This window comes from Ranitomeya imitator, chromosome 4, assembly GCF_032444005.1.
Source record: "Ranitomeya imitator isolate aRanImi1 chromosome 4, aRanImi1.pri, whole genome shotgun sequence".
NCBI classification, from domain to species: Eukaryota; Metazoa; Chordata; class Amphibia; order Anura; family Dendrobatidae; genus Ranitomeya; species Ranitomeya imitator.
Genome location: NC_091285.1, coordinates 674,706,797 through 674,724,151, shown reverse-complemented (window position 1 = coordinate 674,724,151; position 17,355 = coordinate 674,706,797). Strand labels below are relative to the sequence as shown.

Sequence of the window (17,355 nt, the reverse complement as noted above, 5' to 3'; positions counted from 1 at the left end):
GATAGATAATAGACAGATATATATAATAGATAGATAATAGATGGACAATACATAGATAGATAAATAGATAATAGGTAGATAGATAATAGATAGATAATATATAGATAAACCAATTCTGAGTTGTACTGATCCACAGGCAGGATCTATAGGGCAGCTATAGGGCCACAGTCACACCCGGGGCCCATAAGTCTATTTTTACATAAGACACTATTATTACTCATGGCACATGGTAGCTGGGGCCGCCATGCATAGATTTTGTACTGTGAACTTAGATCCTGAGGTGACATTGACCTCTAAATCTCAAGATTTCCAGGTAACAGACTATCAGATTTCCGGATCAGTGGATGTTTACATTGGTATCCTGACCCGATGCCACCATTACTACACAGTGATAGACAGGGTGAGCGGTGACAATTTGTTCTTTATTTTCATAAAAATGTTCTTTACAACGGTTATACAGGTCCTTCTCAAAAAATTAGCATATAGTGTTAAATTTCATTATTTACCATAATGTAATGATTACAATTAAACTTTCATATATTATAGATTCATTATCCACCAACTGAAATTTGTCAGGTCTTTTATTGTTTTAATACTGATGATTTTGGCATACAACTCCTGATAACCCAAAAAACCTGTCTCAATAAATTAGCATATCAAGAAAAGGTTCTCTAAACGACCTATTAACCTAATCTTCTGAATCAACTAATTAACTCTAAACAAATGCAAAAGATACCTGAGGCTTTTATAAACTCCCTGCCTGGTTCATTACTCAAAACCCCCATCATGGGTAAGACTAGCGACCTGACAGATGTCAAGAAGGCCATCATTGACACCCTCAAGCAAGAGGGTAAGACCCAGAAAGAAATTTCTCAACAAATAGGCTGTTCCCAGAGTGCTGTATCGAGGCACCTCAATGGTAAGTCTGTTGGAAGGAAACAATGTGGCAGAAAACGCTGTACAACGAGAAGAGGAGACCGGACCCTGAGGAAGATTGTGGAGAAGGACCGATTCCAGACCTTGGGGAACCTGAGGAAGCAGTGGACTGAGTCTGGTGTGGAAACATCCAGAGCCACCGTGCACAGGCGTGTGCAGGAAATGGGCTACAGGTGCCGCATTCCCCAGGTAAAGCCACTTTTGAACCATAAACAGCGGCAGAGGCGCCTGACCTGGGCTGCAGAGAAGCAGCACTGGACTGTTGCTAAGTGGTCCCAAGTACTTTTTTCTGATGAAAGCAAATTTTGCATGTCATTCGGAAATCAAGGTGCCAGAGTCTGGAGGAAGACTGGGGAGAAGGAAATGCCAAAATGCCTGAAGTCCAGTGTCAAGTACCCACAGTCAGTGATGGTGTGGGGTGCCATGTCAGCTGCTGGTGTTGGTCCACTGTGTTTCATCAAGGGCAGGGTCAATGCAGCTAGCTATCAGGAGATTTTGGAGCACTTCATGCTTCCATCGGCTGAAATGCTTTATGGAGATGAAGATTTCATTTTTCAGCACGACCTGGCACCTGCTCACAGTGCCAAAACCACTGGTAAATGGTTTACTGACCATGGTATTACTGTGCTCAATTGGCCTGCCAACTCTCCTGACCTGAACCCCATAGAGAATCTGTGGGATATTGTGAAGAGAAAGTTGAGAGACGCAAGACCCAACACTCTGGATGAGCTTAAGGCCGCTATTGAAGCATCCTGGGCCTCCATAACATCTCAGCAGTGTCACAGGCTGATTGCCTCCATGCCACGCCGCATTGAAGCAGTCATTTCTGCCAAAGGATTCCCGACCAAGTATTGAGTGCATAACTGAACATTATTATTTGATGGTTTTTTTTGTTTGTTATTAAAAAACACTTTTATTTGATTGGATGGGTGAAATATGCTAATTTTTTGAGACGGGTTTTTTGGGTTATCAGGAGTTGTATGCCAAAATCATCAGTATTAAAACAATAAAAGACCTGACAAATTTCAGTTGGTGGATAATGAATCTATAATATATGAAAGTTTAATTGTAATCATTACATTATGGTAAATAATGAAATTTAACACTATATGCTAATTTTTTGAGAAGGACCTGTATCTGTTGCTAGGGAGGCAGTCTAGCAACGATCATGGCCGCCATTTTGGCACCCACAGGGGGTGTCATCAGCTCCTCCCAGTTTTGAAGTGATGTAAATGTGATACATGAATTAGGCACCTTCGGGACTACAGTAAGACGGTGACACCTATGACACCGTACATACTGGTGCCGGCAAAGTCCATGTGAGTTGTGATCAGAAGTGGGAAGCCGGGGGCACCAGCGCCCCACAGCTGTCTGCAGTCGGTGTGATACAGGCTCAGCTCTGGCAGCCGAACAGAACCAAGTCATCAATAAACTTGTCCAACTCTTCACACTCGTCCTTCTCGATGGTGCCACATTCCTTATTAGTCGGCAACAGCTCAAACCATGTTCCTCCATTGATGACATAAGACATCCTGAAAAAGGGTAAAACAAAGAAATCCGATATCAATCCATCCAAATATCCATCCATCCAGATATCCATCATCCATTCATCCATCAATCCATCCATCCATCCATCCAGATATCCATCATCCATTAATCCATCCATCCAGATATCCATCTATCCATCCATCTATCCATCCAGATATCCATCATCCATCCAGATATCAATTCATCCATCCAGATATCCGTCCATCCATCCATCCATCCAGATATCCATCATCCACCCATCCAGATATCAATTCATCCATCCAGATATCCGTCCATCCATCAATCCATCCATCCAGATATCCATCATCCATCCATCCAGATATCAATTCATCCATCCAGATATCCATTCATCAATCCATCCATCTACAGTAGATATCCATCCATCGAAATATACATCAATCCATCCAGATATCCATCCATTCATCCAGATATCTATCCATTCAAGTATCCATCAATCCATCCATACAGATATCCATCCATCCAGATATCCATCCACCCATCCAGATACAGTGGGGCAAAAAAGTATTTAGTCAGTCAGCAATAGTGCAAGTTCCACCACTTAAAAAGATGAGAGGCGTCTGTATTTTACATCATAGGTAGACCTCAACTATGGGAGACAAACTGAGAAAAAAAAATCCAGAAAATCACATTGTTTGTTTTTTTAACAATTTATTTGCATATTATGGTGGAAAATAAGTATTTGGTCAGAAACAAAATTTCATCTCAATACTTTGTAATATATCCTTTGTTGGCAATGACAGAGGTCAAACGTTTTCTGTAAGTCTTCACAAGGTTGCCACACACTGTTGTTGGTATGTTGGCCCATTCCTCCATGCAGATCTCCTCTAGAGCAGTGATGTTTTTGGCTTTTCGCTTGGCAACACGGACTTTCAACTCCCTCCAAAGGTTTTCTATAGGGTTGAGATCTGGAGACTGGCTAGGCCACTCCAGGACCTTGAAATGCTTCTTACGAAGCCACTCCTTCGGTGTGCTTTGGATCATTGTCATGTTGAAAGACCCAGCCACGTTTCATCTTCAATGCCCTTGCTGATGGAAGGAGGTTTGCACTCAAAATCTCACGATACATGGCCCCATTCATTCTTTCATGTACCCGGATCAGTCGTCCTGGCCCCTTTGCAGAGAAACAGCCCCAAAGCATGATGTTTCCACCACCATGCTTTACAGTAGGTATGGTGTTTGATGGATGCAACTCAGTATTCTTTTTCCTCCAAACACGACAAGTTGTGTTTCTACCAAACAGTTCCAGTTTGGTTTCATCAGACCATAGGACATTCTCCCAAAACTCCTCTGGATCATCCAAATGCTTTCTAGCAAACTTCAGACGGGCCCGGACATGTACTGGCTTAAGCAGTGGGACACGTCTGGCACTGCAGGATCTGAGTCCATGGTGGCGTAGTGTGTTACTTATGGTAGGCCTTGTTACATTGGTCCCAGCTCTCTGCAGTTCATTCACTAGGTCCCCCCGCGTTGTTCTGGGTTTTTTGCTCACCGTTCTTGTGATCATTCTGACCCCACGGGGTGGGATTTTGCGTGGAGCCCCAGATCGAGGAAGATTATCAGTGGTCTTGTATGTCTTCCATTTTCTAATTATTGCTCCCACTGTTGATTTCTTCACACCAAGCTGGTTGGCTATTGCAGATTCAGTCTTCCCAGCCTGGTGCAGGGCTACAATTTTGTTTCTGGTGTCCTTTGACAGCTCTTTGGTCTTCACCATAATGGAGTTTGGAGTCAGACTGTTTGAGGGTGTGCACAGGTGTCTTTTTATACTGATAACAAGTTTAAACAGGTGCCATTACTACAGGTAATGAGTGGAGGAAAGAGGAGACTCTTAAAGAAGAAGTTACAGGTCTGTGAGAGCCAGAAATCTTGATTGTTTGTTTCTGACCAAATACTTATTTTCCACCATAATATGCAAATAAATTGTTAAAAAAAACAGACAGTGTGATTTTCTGGATTTTTTTTTCTCAGTTTGTCTCCCATAGTTGAGGTCTACCTATGATGTAAATTACAGACGCCTCTCATCTTTTTAAGTGGTGGAACTTGCACTATTGCTGACTGACTAAATACTTTTTTGCCCCACTGTATCCATTCATTCAAGTATCCATCAATCCATCCAGATATCCATCCATCCAGATATCCATCCATTCATCCATCCATCCAGATATCCATCATCCATCCATCCATCCATCCATCCAGATATCCATCCATAAATCCATCCATCCAGATATCCATCCATTCATCCATCCATCCAGATATCCATCATCCATCCATCCATCCATCCATCCAGATATCCATCCATAAATCCATCCATCCAGATATCCATCCATCCATCCATCCATCCATCCATCCATCCATCCAGATATCCATCCATAAATCCATCCATCCAGATATCCATCCATCCATCCATCCATCCATCCATCCAGATATCCATCCATAAATCCATCCATCCAGATATCCATCCATCCATATATCCATAAATTTATCCATCTAACCATCCATCCATTCATATAGCCATCCATTCATCCATCACATATGCCAGTCACATCTAGAATTCTGCCAGTCTCATGTTCCCCACTGGCTGCTGGATATCACATCCCCACCTCCTCTGCTTCTTCCCATCTCAGTAACATTACAGACTGCGCTCCGATGGGCTGCACTGTGACATACAGGTGCATCTCACAAAATTAGAATATCATCCTAAAAGTGAATTTATTTCAGTTCTTCAATACAAAAAGTAAAACTCATATATGATATAGAGTCATTACACACAGTGTGATCTATTTCACGTGTTTATTTCTGTTAATGTTGATGATTATGGCTTACAGCCAATAAAAGCCCAAAAGTCATTAACTCAGTAAATTAAAATACTTTATAACACCAGCTTGAAAAATGATTTTAAAATCCGAAATATTGGCCTACTGAAATGTATGTTCAGTAAGTGCACTCAGTACTTGGTCAGGCTACTTTGTGCCAAGTCCTGCTGGAGAATGACATTTCCAACTCCAAAAAGCTTGTCGGCAGAGGGAAGCATGAAGTGCTGTAACATGTCCTGGTAGACGGCTGCGCTGACTTTGGTCTTGATAAAACACAGTGGACCTACTCCAGCAGATGACATGGCTCCCCAAACCATCACTGATTGTGGAGACTTCACACTAGACCTCCAGCAGCTTGGATTGTGGAATCTCCACTCTTCCTCAAGACTCTGGGACCTTGGTTTCCCAATGAAAACAACACCTTGAACCACTGACAACAGTCCAGTTCTTCTTCTTCTCCTTGACCCAGGTAAGACCCTTCTGGTGTTGTCTATTAGTCATGAGTGGCTGACACAAGGAATGTGACACTTGTAGCCCATGTCCTGGATACGTCTGTGTGTGGTGGCTCTTGAAGCAATGACTCCAGCAGTAGTCCGCTCCTTGTGAATCTCCCCCACATTTTTGAATGTCATTTTCTTAACAATCCTTTCAAGGCTGCGGTTATCCCGGTTGCTTGTACACCTTTTTCTACCACACTTTTTCCTTCCACACAACTCTCCATTAATACGCTTGGATACAGCACTGTGTGAACAGCCGGCTTCTTTAGCAATGACCTTCTGTGGTTTCCCCTCCTTGTGGAGTGTGTCAATGACGCCTTCTGGACATCTGTCAGCTCAGCAGTCTTCCCCATGATTGTGGAGCTCCTGAACCAGACTAAGGGACCTTTATAAACGCTTAGGAAGCCTGTGCAGGTGGTTTTTGTTAATTATTCTAATTCATTGAGATAATGACTTTTGGGTTTTCATTGGCTGTAAGCCATAATCATCAACATTAACAGAAATACACACGTGAAATAGATCACTCTGTAATGACAATATATAATATATGAGTTTCACTTTTTGTATTGAAGGATTGAAATAAATTAACTTTTTGATGATATTCTAATTTTGTGAGAAGCACCTGCATGTCAGTACGAGGAGGTCAGGAATTATTGAGAGTGCATTTTTCAAGTCATTTTTTACGGACATGCTTCTCTTAATTCTAGCTAAGGGGAAAAAGGTGATATCAAAAAGGTGATATCAAGACAAGTCAGTTTTTGTTTTTGTTTTCATCGTGCGTCCGTAATTGCACAACAATGGAAATTGTCAGATTATTTTACACAAACGGTAAATGGCATAAGGTACTACTGATAATACTGTAGATATATTGTATATACTGTGCAGGGTAAGGGCAGATTTGCTAACGCAGCTCTGGATGTGACTGGAGTATGGTGTAGGCCAGGCAGTAAGTAGTTTATGTATTGGTGATAAGTAACAGTTCCTTGTACATAGATTATACTGTACTCACTCATTTTTCATCTTCCACACGTCTTCGCTGCGCCCCCAAATGATGTAGTTCCTGCCCACTTCTACCTTCACCGAATCTCTGCAGCTTTTGTGGATATAAAACCTCCGTTTGTCGCCATCTTTTATATCATCCGATCCTTTAAAGAGATCAGTATATCATTATTATTTTTCTAGGCAGCAGTTTGGGCTTCAGAGCTGTTGTTCCCCAACTGTAAGCATGACATTACAGCCATAAATGGTGATTTTGGGCGCTGTGGAGAATCTACAAGTATTGCCAGGAAAGTTACCATCATGCATAGGAGGAAATAAAGCATTCACAGGACAGCCCACATACACACTGAAACGCGTCCCCTCACGGATTCCATTTATGTCGGGTGTGTGGTAAATACTGGATGCACATACCCAACTTGATCACACGGGTGACCGCCATGGTGAAGATGTCATAGGCCCCGGTCTGTTGGATATTTTCCAGTTTGCAGTCGTAGACTGTAAGTGAGAGACAAAACACGTCGGTCATAACCAGTAGACACCAGACCTTCCATAGTGGGGGATGATATTAGAAGCAGACGTGTCTCCTCACCATAGTCCACCCCCGGTTGACATGCTAAATTTATTCTCTCGGCAGACTTTAATTTCTGCTTGTGGCCGTTTCTCAGGTTGCATCTTTCTGTAAAAGAAAAGTAAGAACTTGTGTTTAGTGTTTGGGATTTTCAGAATCATCTCACCACTCCCATCTCCGGCTCCTCCACTGTTCTTTGCCCGCCATCTGGTCCTCAGAAACGCCTCTTATATCCCTACCAAAAGCAGCATCTCCCAGTCTCTTCACTTTAACCAGGAGATCATTGCATGTCGGATGTCATGATATCATGTATGTGCAATGCGCTATGGCCTCTGAGGCCTCCTCGTATCCAGAAGTCCCGGCCGGGAGTGAGCAGGCCAGAGGTGTGACTGCAGAAAGAAGAGACCCTGAGGAACAGCCAGCTCTACTCATCAGGTCCTCTTCTTTCTACTATATCCTAGGTTACACTTACTTCACCGCTCACTTGTCCAGCCCCTCACTGTGTTTCGCACATTTGTGACATCATGTAGTTCAACAAGCAGTGACCTTGGTCAGGTCACGGTTGGATGTTGTAGCCTTGGCTGAACAATCCTGGAAATGCAGATTCTGATGGGGAGAGACGAGTCACTTCTGAGGAATGGTCGGTGGGCAGCGAGTAACGGAGGGGCCGTACAGGTGAGATAAGACTAGCCTATGATATAGGGGAGTCAAAAGGAAAATACTTCAATAAAACTTCCTAGTCATTGGCCTACAAGACTGGGGTCACCAACATCACAGAGTTCAAGTAATGAGACCGAATGCAGAAGGGAACCCATAAAGATGATACAACGGGGTTCAGACATTATCTAACTCTGCAACGATAATGCTTCCGAAGGGCTTCAGATTTATGGGAGCCCTTAAAGGAAAAAAAGTTATAGCTCTTGGAAATCAATGAGGAAAAATTTTGTATCAGTAGTGTTACATCATGGTTTGTTTTTTCCTCTAGAACCCTACAATCAGGTTGGTGGTGCCTAAAGGACACTTTCCTCCATAAACGACCATTTAAATTCCACTGTCACAATTGACATTAGCATCTAAGAGGTTAAACTACCGCAATGGATTCTACAGTAGCTCCGATTTCAGTAGTTAGGCTCTGGTGCCGGCTGGTAACAGCTCTTGAGTTCATTCCATACATGCAGTGCGCCCATCCGCTGTACATTAAAGTGGCAGATGTTGCACATCAAAATCTGGACAGGCACCGTGAGCTCCAACACTTGGGTTTGTTGGATTCTGGCGTCCTTCCTGCTGTATCCACAATATTACTCTAGTACCTGAGATGCAGTGACATTCGGCATCCTTGCAGATCTTCCTCAGCTCTCCCTCATCTTCTGTCGGATGATAAAACTTGGTACAACGGTTTCCTGGAGGGGTAAAAACACTTTTTTCTATTACTCTAAACCACTGGCTCATCAGATACACCAGATATCCGGGTACAGTGTCCTGCCTAAATAATGAGTAAGAGGTTACCCAAAGCATAATATTCATAGATGGTGACCGTTGCGGGTTGTAAAATTCCAACTTCAAAATTTTGATGTATCTTAAACTTTAGACATTCGGTCTCGGTGTGTGATACCTAAAAAAGGGATTAAATAAAAGAACATCATACTGTATAATAACATGGGCAGAAGATAGTATAAAAATGATATATAAGCACAACTTCACCCCTGAGAAAAACAATACCCTCAGTGAAGCTCATCATGTGGTCTTCTCAAGGTCGTTCGTACCACCACTAGACCCTCCATCCATTTGTGGTATAAGATAGCCAACTTCTAAAAACTACTACCTTGAGTTAGTTTTGCTTGATGTGACCCATGAGGGTCCCATCTGGAATTTACTGTGGTGAAGCTGGGGTCTGTGGGTTTAGATTGTCATAAAGCTTTGCTGCATTCGATACGAAGTCTTTGAGCAGCACCAGAGGATTGAGAGCAGAGAAGGATAATTCTTGGAGCACAGAATACGATTTAGAGAATTGAAACAGAAGACATCACAATGTCCATGAAAGGAGCTGGAAGGCTTCATGAGAAGATCGGAAGATGGGTTAACTATTTCACGTATCTCCCTTCAAAACAAAAGGATTGTGCATATTTAAGACTGGACTAGTCCAGTGGAGAACAAGAGAATTCTCCTGCGGGTCCTGGGATGTCCTCCAGGGTTGTCCATATCCACAGACCTCATGGCCACTATGGGGCCTCTGAGTTCAGGAGAACTTGGTGCCGAACACTGCAGTGTGGATTTCAGTGGTATCTGCATTGTGAGGATTGCTCTCTCCTCTGCCATTCAGTCTGTGCAAATGAGACTGGTAATGGCAGGCACGATGATGTTATTATATCATGCCTGCTGCGCCGAACCACGGAGAACGCTGCGGAGACTGAAGCAGTGCATGCGGGGACGCAGAGAGGTGAGTAGTAGTTTTTTTTTAAATTAGTCATTTTTTGGAGCCCCATAGTGTATATAGTGAGCTGCGTTGACATCATACTGTAAATAGGGAGCTGTGGGGACATCATACTGTAAATAGGGAGCTGTGGGGACATCATACTGTAAATAGGGAGCTGTGGGGACATCATACTGTAAATAGGGAGCTATGGGGGCCATCTTAGTATAAAAGGAGCGGTGGAGACATCATAATGTATATAGAGAGCTGTGGGGACCATCATACTGTAAATAGGGAGCTGTGGGGACATCATACTGTATATAGGGAGATGTGGGGACCATCTTAGTATATAAGGAGCGGTGGAGACATCATAATGTATATAGAGAGCTGTGGGAACCATCATACTGTAAATAGGGAGCTGTGGGGACATCATACTGTATATAGGGAGATGTGGGGACCATCATACTGTAAATAGGGAGTTGTGGGGACTATCATACTGTATAGAGGGAGCTGGCGGCCATCATACTGTGTGCTGGGGTCATTCTGTGGTCATCATACCACGCCGTGTGGGAAAATTTACTGCGGAGTATCATACCGTTTGTAGGGGCATTTTGGGAGGACATCATACTCCAAGAGAGCCATTAAATCTGTTTCTCAGAAAGTGAAAACACTAAGGGGTTTATCTGACCAAATTACATTGAGTACATCATCATGGTCATTGATATCAGACGAGTGAGGGTCTGACACCGAGCCCCCTGATGATCAGCAGACTAGCCTGGCAGTGACCCGTAGAAACATTTATAGAGCTACAAGGCACAGATGTCTGAAAGGTGTCGTTTTTCATTACCAATACAGGGGTTTTCTGGGCTAGAGGAAATCTCCTTCAGACTCTCTATCATGCTGAATCCTAACACTGTGTATTATGCTCACTATTAAGATTCATATACATAAACATAACTCCCCTGGTGAAAATTAGCTCTGATCTGAAAAACCCCTTTAATGATAATGCATTGGCTTTGCATAGATTGGCCATCAGACTCAAGTCCTCTGCTGCGCCCAATGTTCCCAAGTCCAACACTGGGCATGTGGAAATCCAACAGCCTGATCTTTTATTACCCCAATATATTTATGTGAGGAAGAATTTGGACATCTCATATGCTGACCTGGCCCCTATAAAATTAAAGTAAAGTGTATGGACTCCTTAAAAATGTATTCAGTAAGTTTCAGAACCATTTGAAGAACCATTGGATTAACAATTAGGAGAGAGTGCATGTCCGTGATCTCTTTGGACTCTACTAGACTTGAGTGATCGCTTACCTTGTCCAGGTATAAAATCAAGGAGCCTCGTTCTGACCGTTCTGTGTCCATCTCATATTTGGAAATGTACTTGTCCACATGATTCGTGAGCTAGGACAAAAGTATCGAAACAAAATCAGTAATCCATCACACCACACACCCAACTTTCTGAGATTTTCTATTGAATCTAGAAAATTACATGTGACATTATAGATTAAGCTAGACCGCCCCATCAGCCTTCTCAACAGGTCTCACCTGTTCGTCCCTTCTACTGCTCACCCATCCGGTCCTTGTCACATCGTCTGAGGCTAAAATCCCATTGCGAAAGGTCACAATGTCATGGCCTTGCACCAGCGAAAACAATTCAGCGAGAGTGGTGGGGATCAGAAGATACGAGGAGGACTGGATGGGTGACGCTGAGCAGGGGTCGAAAAGGTGAGCAGTAAGGTGATTATTGGTATTCTTTATTTTCTTTAACCTTTTTATGGCCCTAAATGATTCAGAAAAATTTGCTGAATCCACAAAGAAGCGAATTACTAAAAATATACATTTGACGCATGCAGATTTTTGTGACGCTGAAGTAGAATTTTGCTCGTATCTATAGACAACCCCTTTATGGAACTCAGATATTGGATGCCTGTCCATAGGGGACTGAGTAACCCTCTTCACATGTAGAGGTGCTATAAAGGATAAAGAAACCAAAAAACATGTGGGGTTATGGGATCTCCATAGGTTTGAGATAATGTAGGTGTCTTCATCAATGATTGTAACAAACCCTATTCAGATCCTCCATGTCTATTGTGAAGCCTGTGAGAAGAGTCAGATCCACGATGGTCATTGTAGAGGCAGTGGCCCCAAGGTATCTGCAATAGAAGACAATCTAGAGTTCCCATGGAGAACACTGTACACATTACGAGACATGGCCATGAGTGGCAGCAATCAATATTTCCCTTCCCCAATTATCTTACTTCATACACATGTTCATGACCATGGATTTTAGAGCACCGACTGGCTTCTTTGAATCTGAAGAAAAATGAAACACTTTTGAAAAACTATTTAAATCCCTGAATTTTGGGGACAATTTGTGGGAGCAAAATACAGATGAAAAGTCACAGAATTAAGGTCGTTTTTCGAAATGCAATTTTGCTTAAAAGGGACATTGATATCTAGAGGCCATACTTCAAGCCCCAGGGTCCCAAAACAAAATCTATAACAAAATCCCCACCTGCTACGTAACAATTATCATGCTTGTGTCATAACGACCTTTAGTCCAACTGGACCGAGTACGATTGGTACCTCTGAATCTCCTTTAGCTATGTCCCTCTTGACATCATTGGCCACGGACCATGTACTGTGCCTCATTTGGAGATTAAGGTTCACTTTCGTGAGATATTCTGACAATCTTCTGGTTTGCCAGTTTTTTACATTTTTTTTTAAAGAAATTCTACGACCCAGTATAAAGCGCTATTTTTTAAAGAAAATGTTCACCTTTTGGTGCATCCTCAAGCTTGACTGAGAAATCGAAATTCTTGCACGGGACGGTTCCTTCAGCCAATGGTGCATAGTAGACAGACATCACCTGGAATGAGATGAACCGAACGTGAGACATAGCAATGAAAAGGAGAGAAGGAGCTCCAATTTTTCACCCTTTAGTGAATCATTTAGGATTTTTGGGGACTACTTAGTGAATGTGGGCCACAGTTTGGTAAAGTATTTGCCCCTTAATTTTAATTGTACGACAAAGACGAAATCTGAGTAATCACAAAACACGGTTAATTTAGATAATTGAAAAAGAGGTATCCAATGTTAATTGGTTCCTTGACAAAAATAAAAACTCCATTTAACTGGCCATGCCACTTTTACAGCCATAACCTGTCACTGGTAACCAGTCTTTTGCATCATCCTACGAGATTGGACTTTGCGCAACAGACAGGTCAGATGGTGTCCATCAGAGAATTGTATGGTTAAAACCACCGATAACCAAGTAAAAACGCTGGAACTTGACTCACATTTGCTATGATGGCCCCTCGAACTTTTAGTAGAATGTTCTGTAGATTGATGAGTCAAAAAGTGGAAATTTTTTGGAAGATATGGGTTCTGATATGTCTGGTGAGAACATTCCGTGACGAGAAAATGCTAACTGTCAACTGTGGTGGTGGTAGTATTCAGCTAAGTCCCTGAGCAAGAAAGAACCATGAATTCTGCTCAAGCCCAGAAAATACTGATGGAGATGAACTAAGGCTCGAGGGTAATTGGGTTAAACAGATGAGAAGTAAGAACTTCTGAGGGACTCAAGCATTTTGGAGCGGTCTTGCTAAGGTACATATCGGATTGTGTATCTCCATGGCAGAACTTCATGGCTGATCCTTGGATTTCTGCCAAGGATATGCAATATGTGAAGAATTAGTTGCATTGTCATTCTATGGAGCTACTCCTGCGCTTTGTGATCCAATTAATTATGTCTCATTTACAATATTTTCTGCAGCTACAGCTAAAAATGTTCAGTATAGTTGCCTGATAATAGGGTTGTGCAAACCCTGTTTATATACATGAGATGTGGACGATCTTCGGATTTCATGTAGATTTCAGACTAAGTGAAAAGAAGACTTGTGGCAACACATTCAGTGGTCAGTTTTTGGTTGAAAGCTTCCAATTGGGGGGAATTAAAGATGTATTCTAAAGATGCCTCTTGCACATTTCAGAGCAATGCATTCTACTTATTTTGCTTACTACCTGGTTTCAAGAAGGGCAAATTCTCCTCCTTGAGTGACAGATCTGGTGAATAGAACTGTAATGGTAGTATAACTATAAAGTTCAGCACAAGTTCTGCTATAATACATTCAGCCATCAGTGTTTGGTCTGAATTTACACTATTATTCCTTTACTTACACATAGAGATATCAGGGCATTTGAACAATCACACGGGTGTTGCAAAGCTCATTCTAGACAGAGCAAAAAGCTGAAATTAGTAGATCTGCTGTGAAAGCTGCTGGGGGGTGATTTAAACCTGTATCGGTCTTCAGAAAATGATAGGGAAATGAGGGAGGTGAGCAGCTAACTGCTGCATAGAAATCAATGGAATGGAGGGAGCAGTCTGGGATGTTAAGAGTTAACCCCACTCTTGGAATGTAACTACTGCACAAGCTCCATGGAAATCAGCTGCACACTATAAAAGATAAAATCTCTCATTGCAGGAGAAAGACAGACATAGCAAAAGCAAGTCAATTGCAAACTTGCTTATTTTCATGCTGTCTAACTAATTAAAGCAATTAAAGAACACCCAATTCAAGCAATCTGACTTCTGTCATCCCCAGAAATCAGCTGATACCAAGACATAGTGACACCAAGACATGCATGTTCTAGGGAAAACTATGTAATGAATGGACTGGGTCTGCCAGAGTAGTAACCACTCTCATGGAGCAGCTCACATTTCTGGCACATAAAGTGGTATCCTGAGGGGTAACCATCTTGATGATGTCAATTTGTCCTAATATGGCGAATAGCTAGAGGTTCTTGTCATGAAAAACCTCCTTTATGTTTTATTTGAACATCTGAAATAAAAGTACAAAAAGGAAAGAAGTCAAGAAGAGGGCGAATGATAAGGTCAAGAAGAGAGCACAGTCCAAAAGTATTTAACAAAATTTCTCACCACCTTATGTAGTAGAAAACAAACAAAGTGGCCCATTACCAGAATACCACTAGAGGCAGTAATGACAGACACTATCACAGCTTTTATACAAGGGTTGTAACATTGCGGGTTATAGATAAATTAGTGACAAAACGGACAATGAGATGACGGCAATGAAATCACCACATGGTTACTCACCGTTAGGGTGCCCATTCCCTTTCCTTTGGCCGTGACTTTAATCTTGTCATTCATTTTGGTCTGAATGTGAGATAAATACATATATAACAAACAGTCGGCCCCAGAACAAAAGCACAATGGCCACTCATAGTGGGGGCATAATGCTACATCTAATTTGCCTCACGCCAATATTATAGCCTATGGCTTCTGCTAGAATATGGCACAGACCACCGCACTCATATCTACTGGCATGACTCCAGATATGTTGGGTCATAGTTGATAGATTTTATATCTTTTGTGTGTTATAAATATATGCTTTATGACCATCCTTGGTTGTGAAGGTTAAAAGTTGCCCTCACCTTCTCACTACGCTGGAGCATAGCATTATCTGTTGTGATCCTCCAAGTAAAACCTGCATCTCTCCCCGGAAGAGACAGTGTCACATCCATGTTAACTTCATTCATATCAGGTACGTGAATCTGGTACTCTGACATAGCCTGGAATACCATGATGGTGGCCTGGGACAATGACAAGACAAGAAAGATATAGAATACGAGCAACATTCATATACTGCTTCTCGAAATTTACAATCATCTGGAGATGGCCTACCTGTGTTGAGCCATAACCTCCTCCGTAGAATCTCTGTTCAGTCAACCATCGGGCAACTGGCTCTGCTGAGGAGTACTGATTAAGCTTGAGAAGAGCAAGCAAGGCATAGGAGGTCGCCTCAATCATGTAGAGATCGGAGGAGTAATCATCCCAATGGGTGCCACCTAAGCATGGAAGAAGGTATACGATGAGGTCATATACTTAAGAGAGGCCTGGATGTCTTCCTGGAGCAGAACAATATTGTATCATACAATTATTAGGTTCTGTAGAAGGACGTAGATCTGGGGATTTATTATGATGGAATATAAGCTGAACTGGATGGACAAATGTCTTTTTTCGGCCTTACTAACTATGTTACTATGTTACTATGTTACTCTGTGTACAGAACCATCACCACTTACTGGTGAATAAGCAGGTACATCATCAATGTAGCACCACAATGGGTGTCCGGGATACTTTGGGAATTGTAATGGCTTGAAATGTAGGAATGATTTGACACCCTGTCATATGGTTCTCAGCTATCTGATGACTATGATGTATTGCCACCAGGGCTGGGAGAAAACATGGGGCATGTGCCTCCACTACTACCTACTTAGCCTCCAACAAGTCTAGCTCTTTCGCCTCCGGTTAATATATACACTTTTAGTTTTTTGTACAAAATCTGTAGCTTTTTAACATTTTTTTCCAGTCAAAAAGAGACGGCCATGTATGCAGCTAAGAAAGGATTCACTGGCTTATTGGCGTTATTGGATATCTCTTGTTAAATGTGGTTAAGTGGGTACCTAGTGCAACAAAAACCTCAATTCAGCTTTGTCTGTGGGATAACCAAGAGGATACAACCTTCTACTCAGGAAGATTTTGACCTAAAAAGAATGGTGGTCTACTCAAAAAAGAGAACTGGTAAATCACATCTGAAATAACCATCCTACATTGTACTGAAATATAGTCCTCTCGGTGGGTGGAATGAACTTCTTGATAGGTGGTTTAGGCGGAAAGGCCAATGTACAGTGCCTAGGTCATGAGTTGTCTTCTCAAAGAGGTGGTCTTTTGGGGAATTCTTCTTCAGGTCAAGCAGGAAACATCCAGGATGTATAATACAACACATGAAGACGAGTCCACAAAATACTAACCAGTTGAGCTTCTCATGAGTTCAAAGGTATTGGGGAGTTTGCCCACCAGGGCCAGAGCGTAAGACGTGATGCAGATAGTATATGGTTTCTTCAAGGTCTTCAACCGACCCTCCAAGTAAGCAACACTCTTATTCAGACCCGATTCCAGATCCTGAAAAATTACTTTATGGTTTAGTATATACAGTACAATACATGCTTCGATCCATCTTGTGACACTTCTGGAGGAGCTGAAAAGCTGGTTAACCTCACATTAAACATACCTTCAAATTACAAAATAGGCAGAAACATTATAATATTACATAGTAAGATATATTACTATTTACCTAAACTAGTTGTCTCAAAGGAGAAACTCCTACAATTATTTAAAGGGAACCTGTCACCCCGGTTTTTCAGTACGAGATAAAAATACTGTTAAATAGGGCCTGAGCTGTGCGTTACTATAGTGTATTTTGTGCACCCTGATTCCACCCCTAAGCTGCCGAAATAACTTACCAAAGTCGCCGTTTTCGCCTGTCAATCAGGCTGGTCAGGTCAGATGGGCGTGGCGACATCGCTGTATCTTCCCCCAGATCTTGCATGTATTTCCGTTGGTGGCGTAGTGATTTGCACATGCCCATCTTCTGAATCCACTGCGCAGGAGAAGAAAAAACGCGCGATCGGCGCTATTTCCCTGGTGATCTGTGGGGGCGGCCATCTTCCTGAGGCCGTGCGTGCGCATATGGA

At 42.3% G+C, this 17,355-nt stretch overlaps 1 protein-coding gene across 1 annotated transcript in view; it reads right to left on the bottom strand.

The window, feature by feature from the left end:
- Window positions 1-401: 401 nt before the first annotated feature.
- Window positions 402-17,355, bottom strand: part of LOC138677286 (complement C3-like) — a 103,417-nt gene continuing 86,463 nt past the window's right edge. Inside the window, exons 28-41 of the mRNA XM_069767317.1 lie at window positions 16,633-16,783; window positions 15,503-15,666; window positions 15,253-15,411; window positions 14,915-14,974; window positions 12,577-12,667; window positions 12,057-12,111; window positions 11,864-11,951; window positions 11,110-11,199; window positions 8,889-8,994; window positions 8,693-8,782; window positions 7,404-7,490; window positions 7,226-7,309; window positions 6,825-6,960; window positions 402-2,468 (exon numbers count right to left, since the gene is read on the bottom strand). Coding sequence (XP_069623418.1) covers window positions 2,330-2,468; window positions 6,825-6,960; window positions 7,226-7,309; window positions 7,404-7,490; window positions 8,693-8,782; window positions 8,889-8,994; window positions 11,110-11,199; window positions 11,864-11,951; window positions 12,057-12,111; window positions 12,577-12,667; window positions 14,915-14,974; window positions 15,253-15,411; window positions 15,503-15,666; window positions 16,633-16,783 — 1,500 coding nt within the window. The 3' untranslated portion in view covers window positions 402-2,329. The remainder of the gene's footprint in view (window positions 2,469-6,824; window positions 6,961-7,225; window positions 7,310-7,403; window positions 7,491-8,692; window positions 8,783-8,888; window positions 8,995-11,109; window positions 11,200-11,863; window positions 11,952-12,056; window positions 12,112-12,576; window positions 12,668-14,914; window positions 14,975-15,252; window positions 15,412-15,502; window positions 15,667-16,632; window positions 16,784-17,355) is intronic.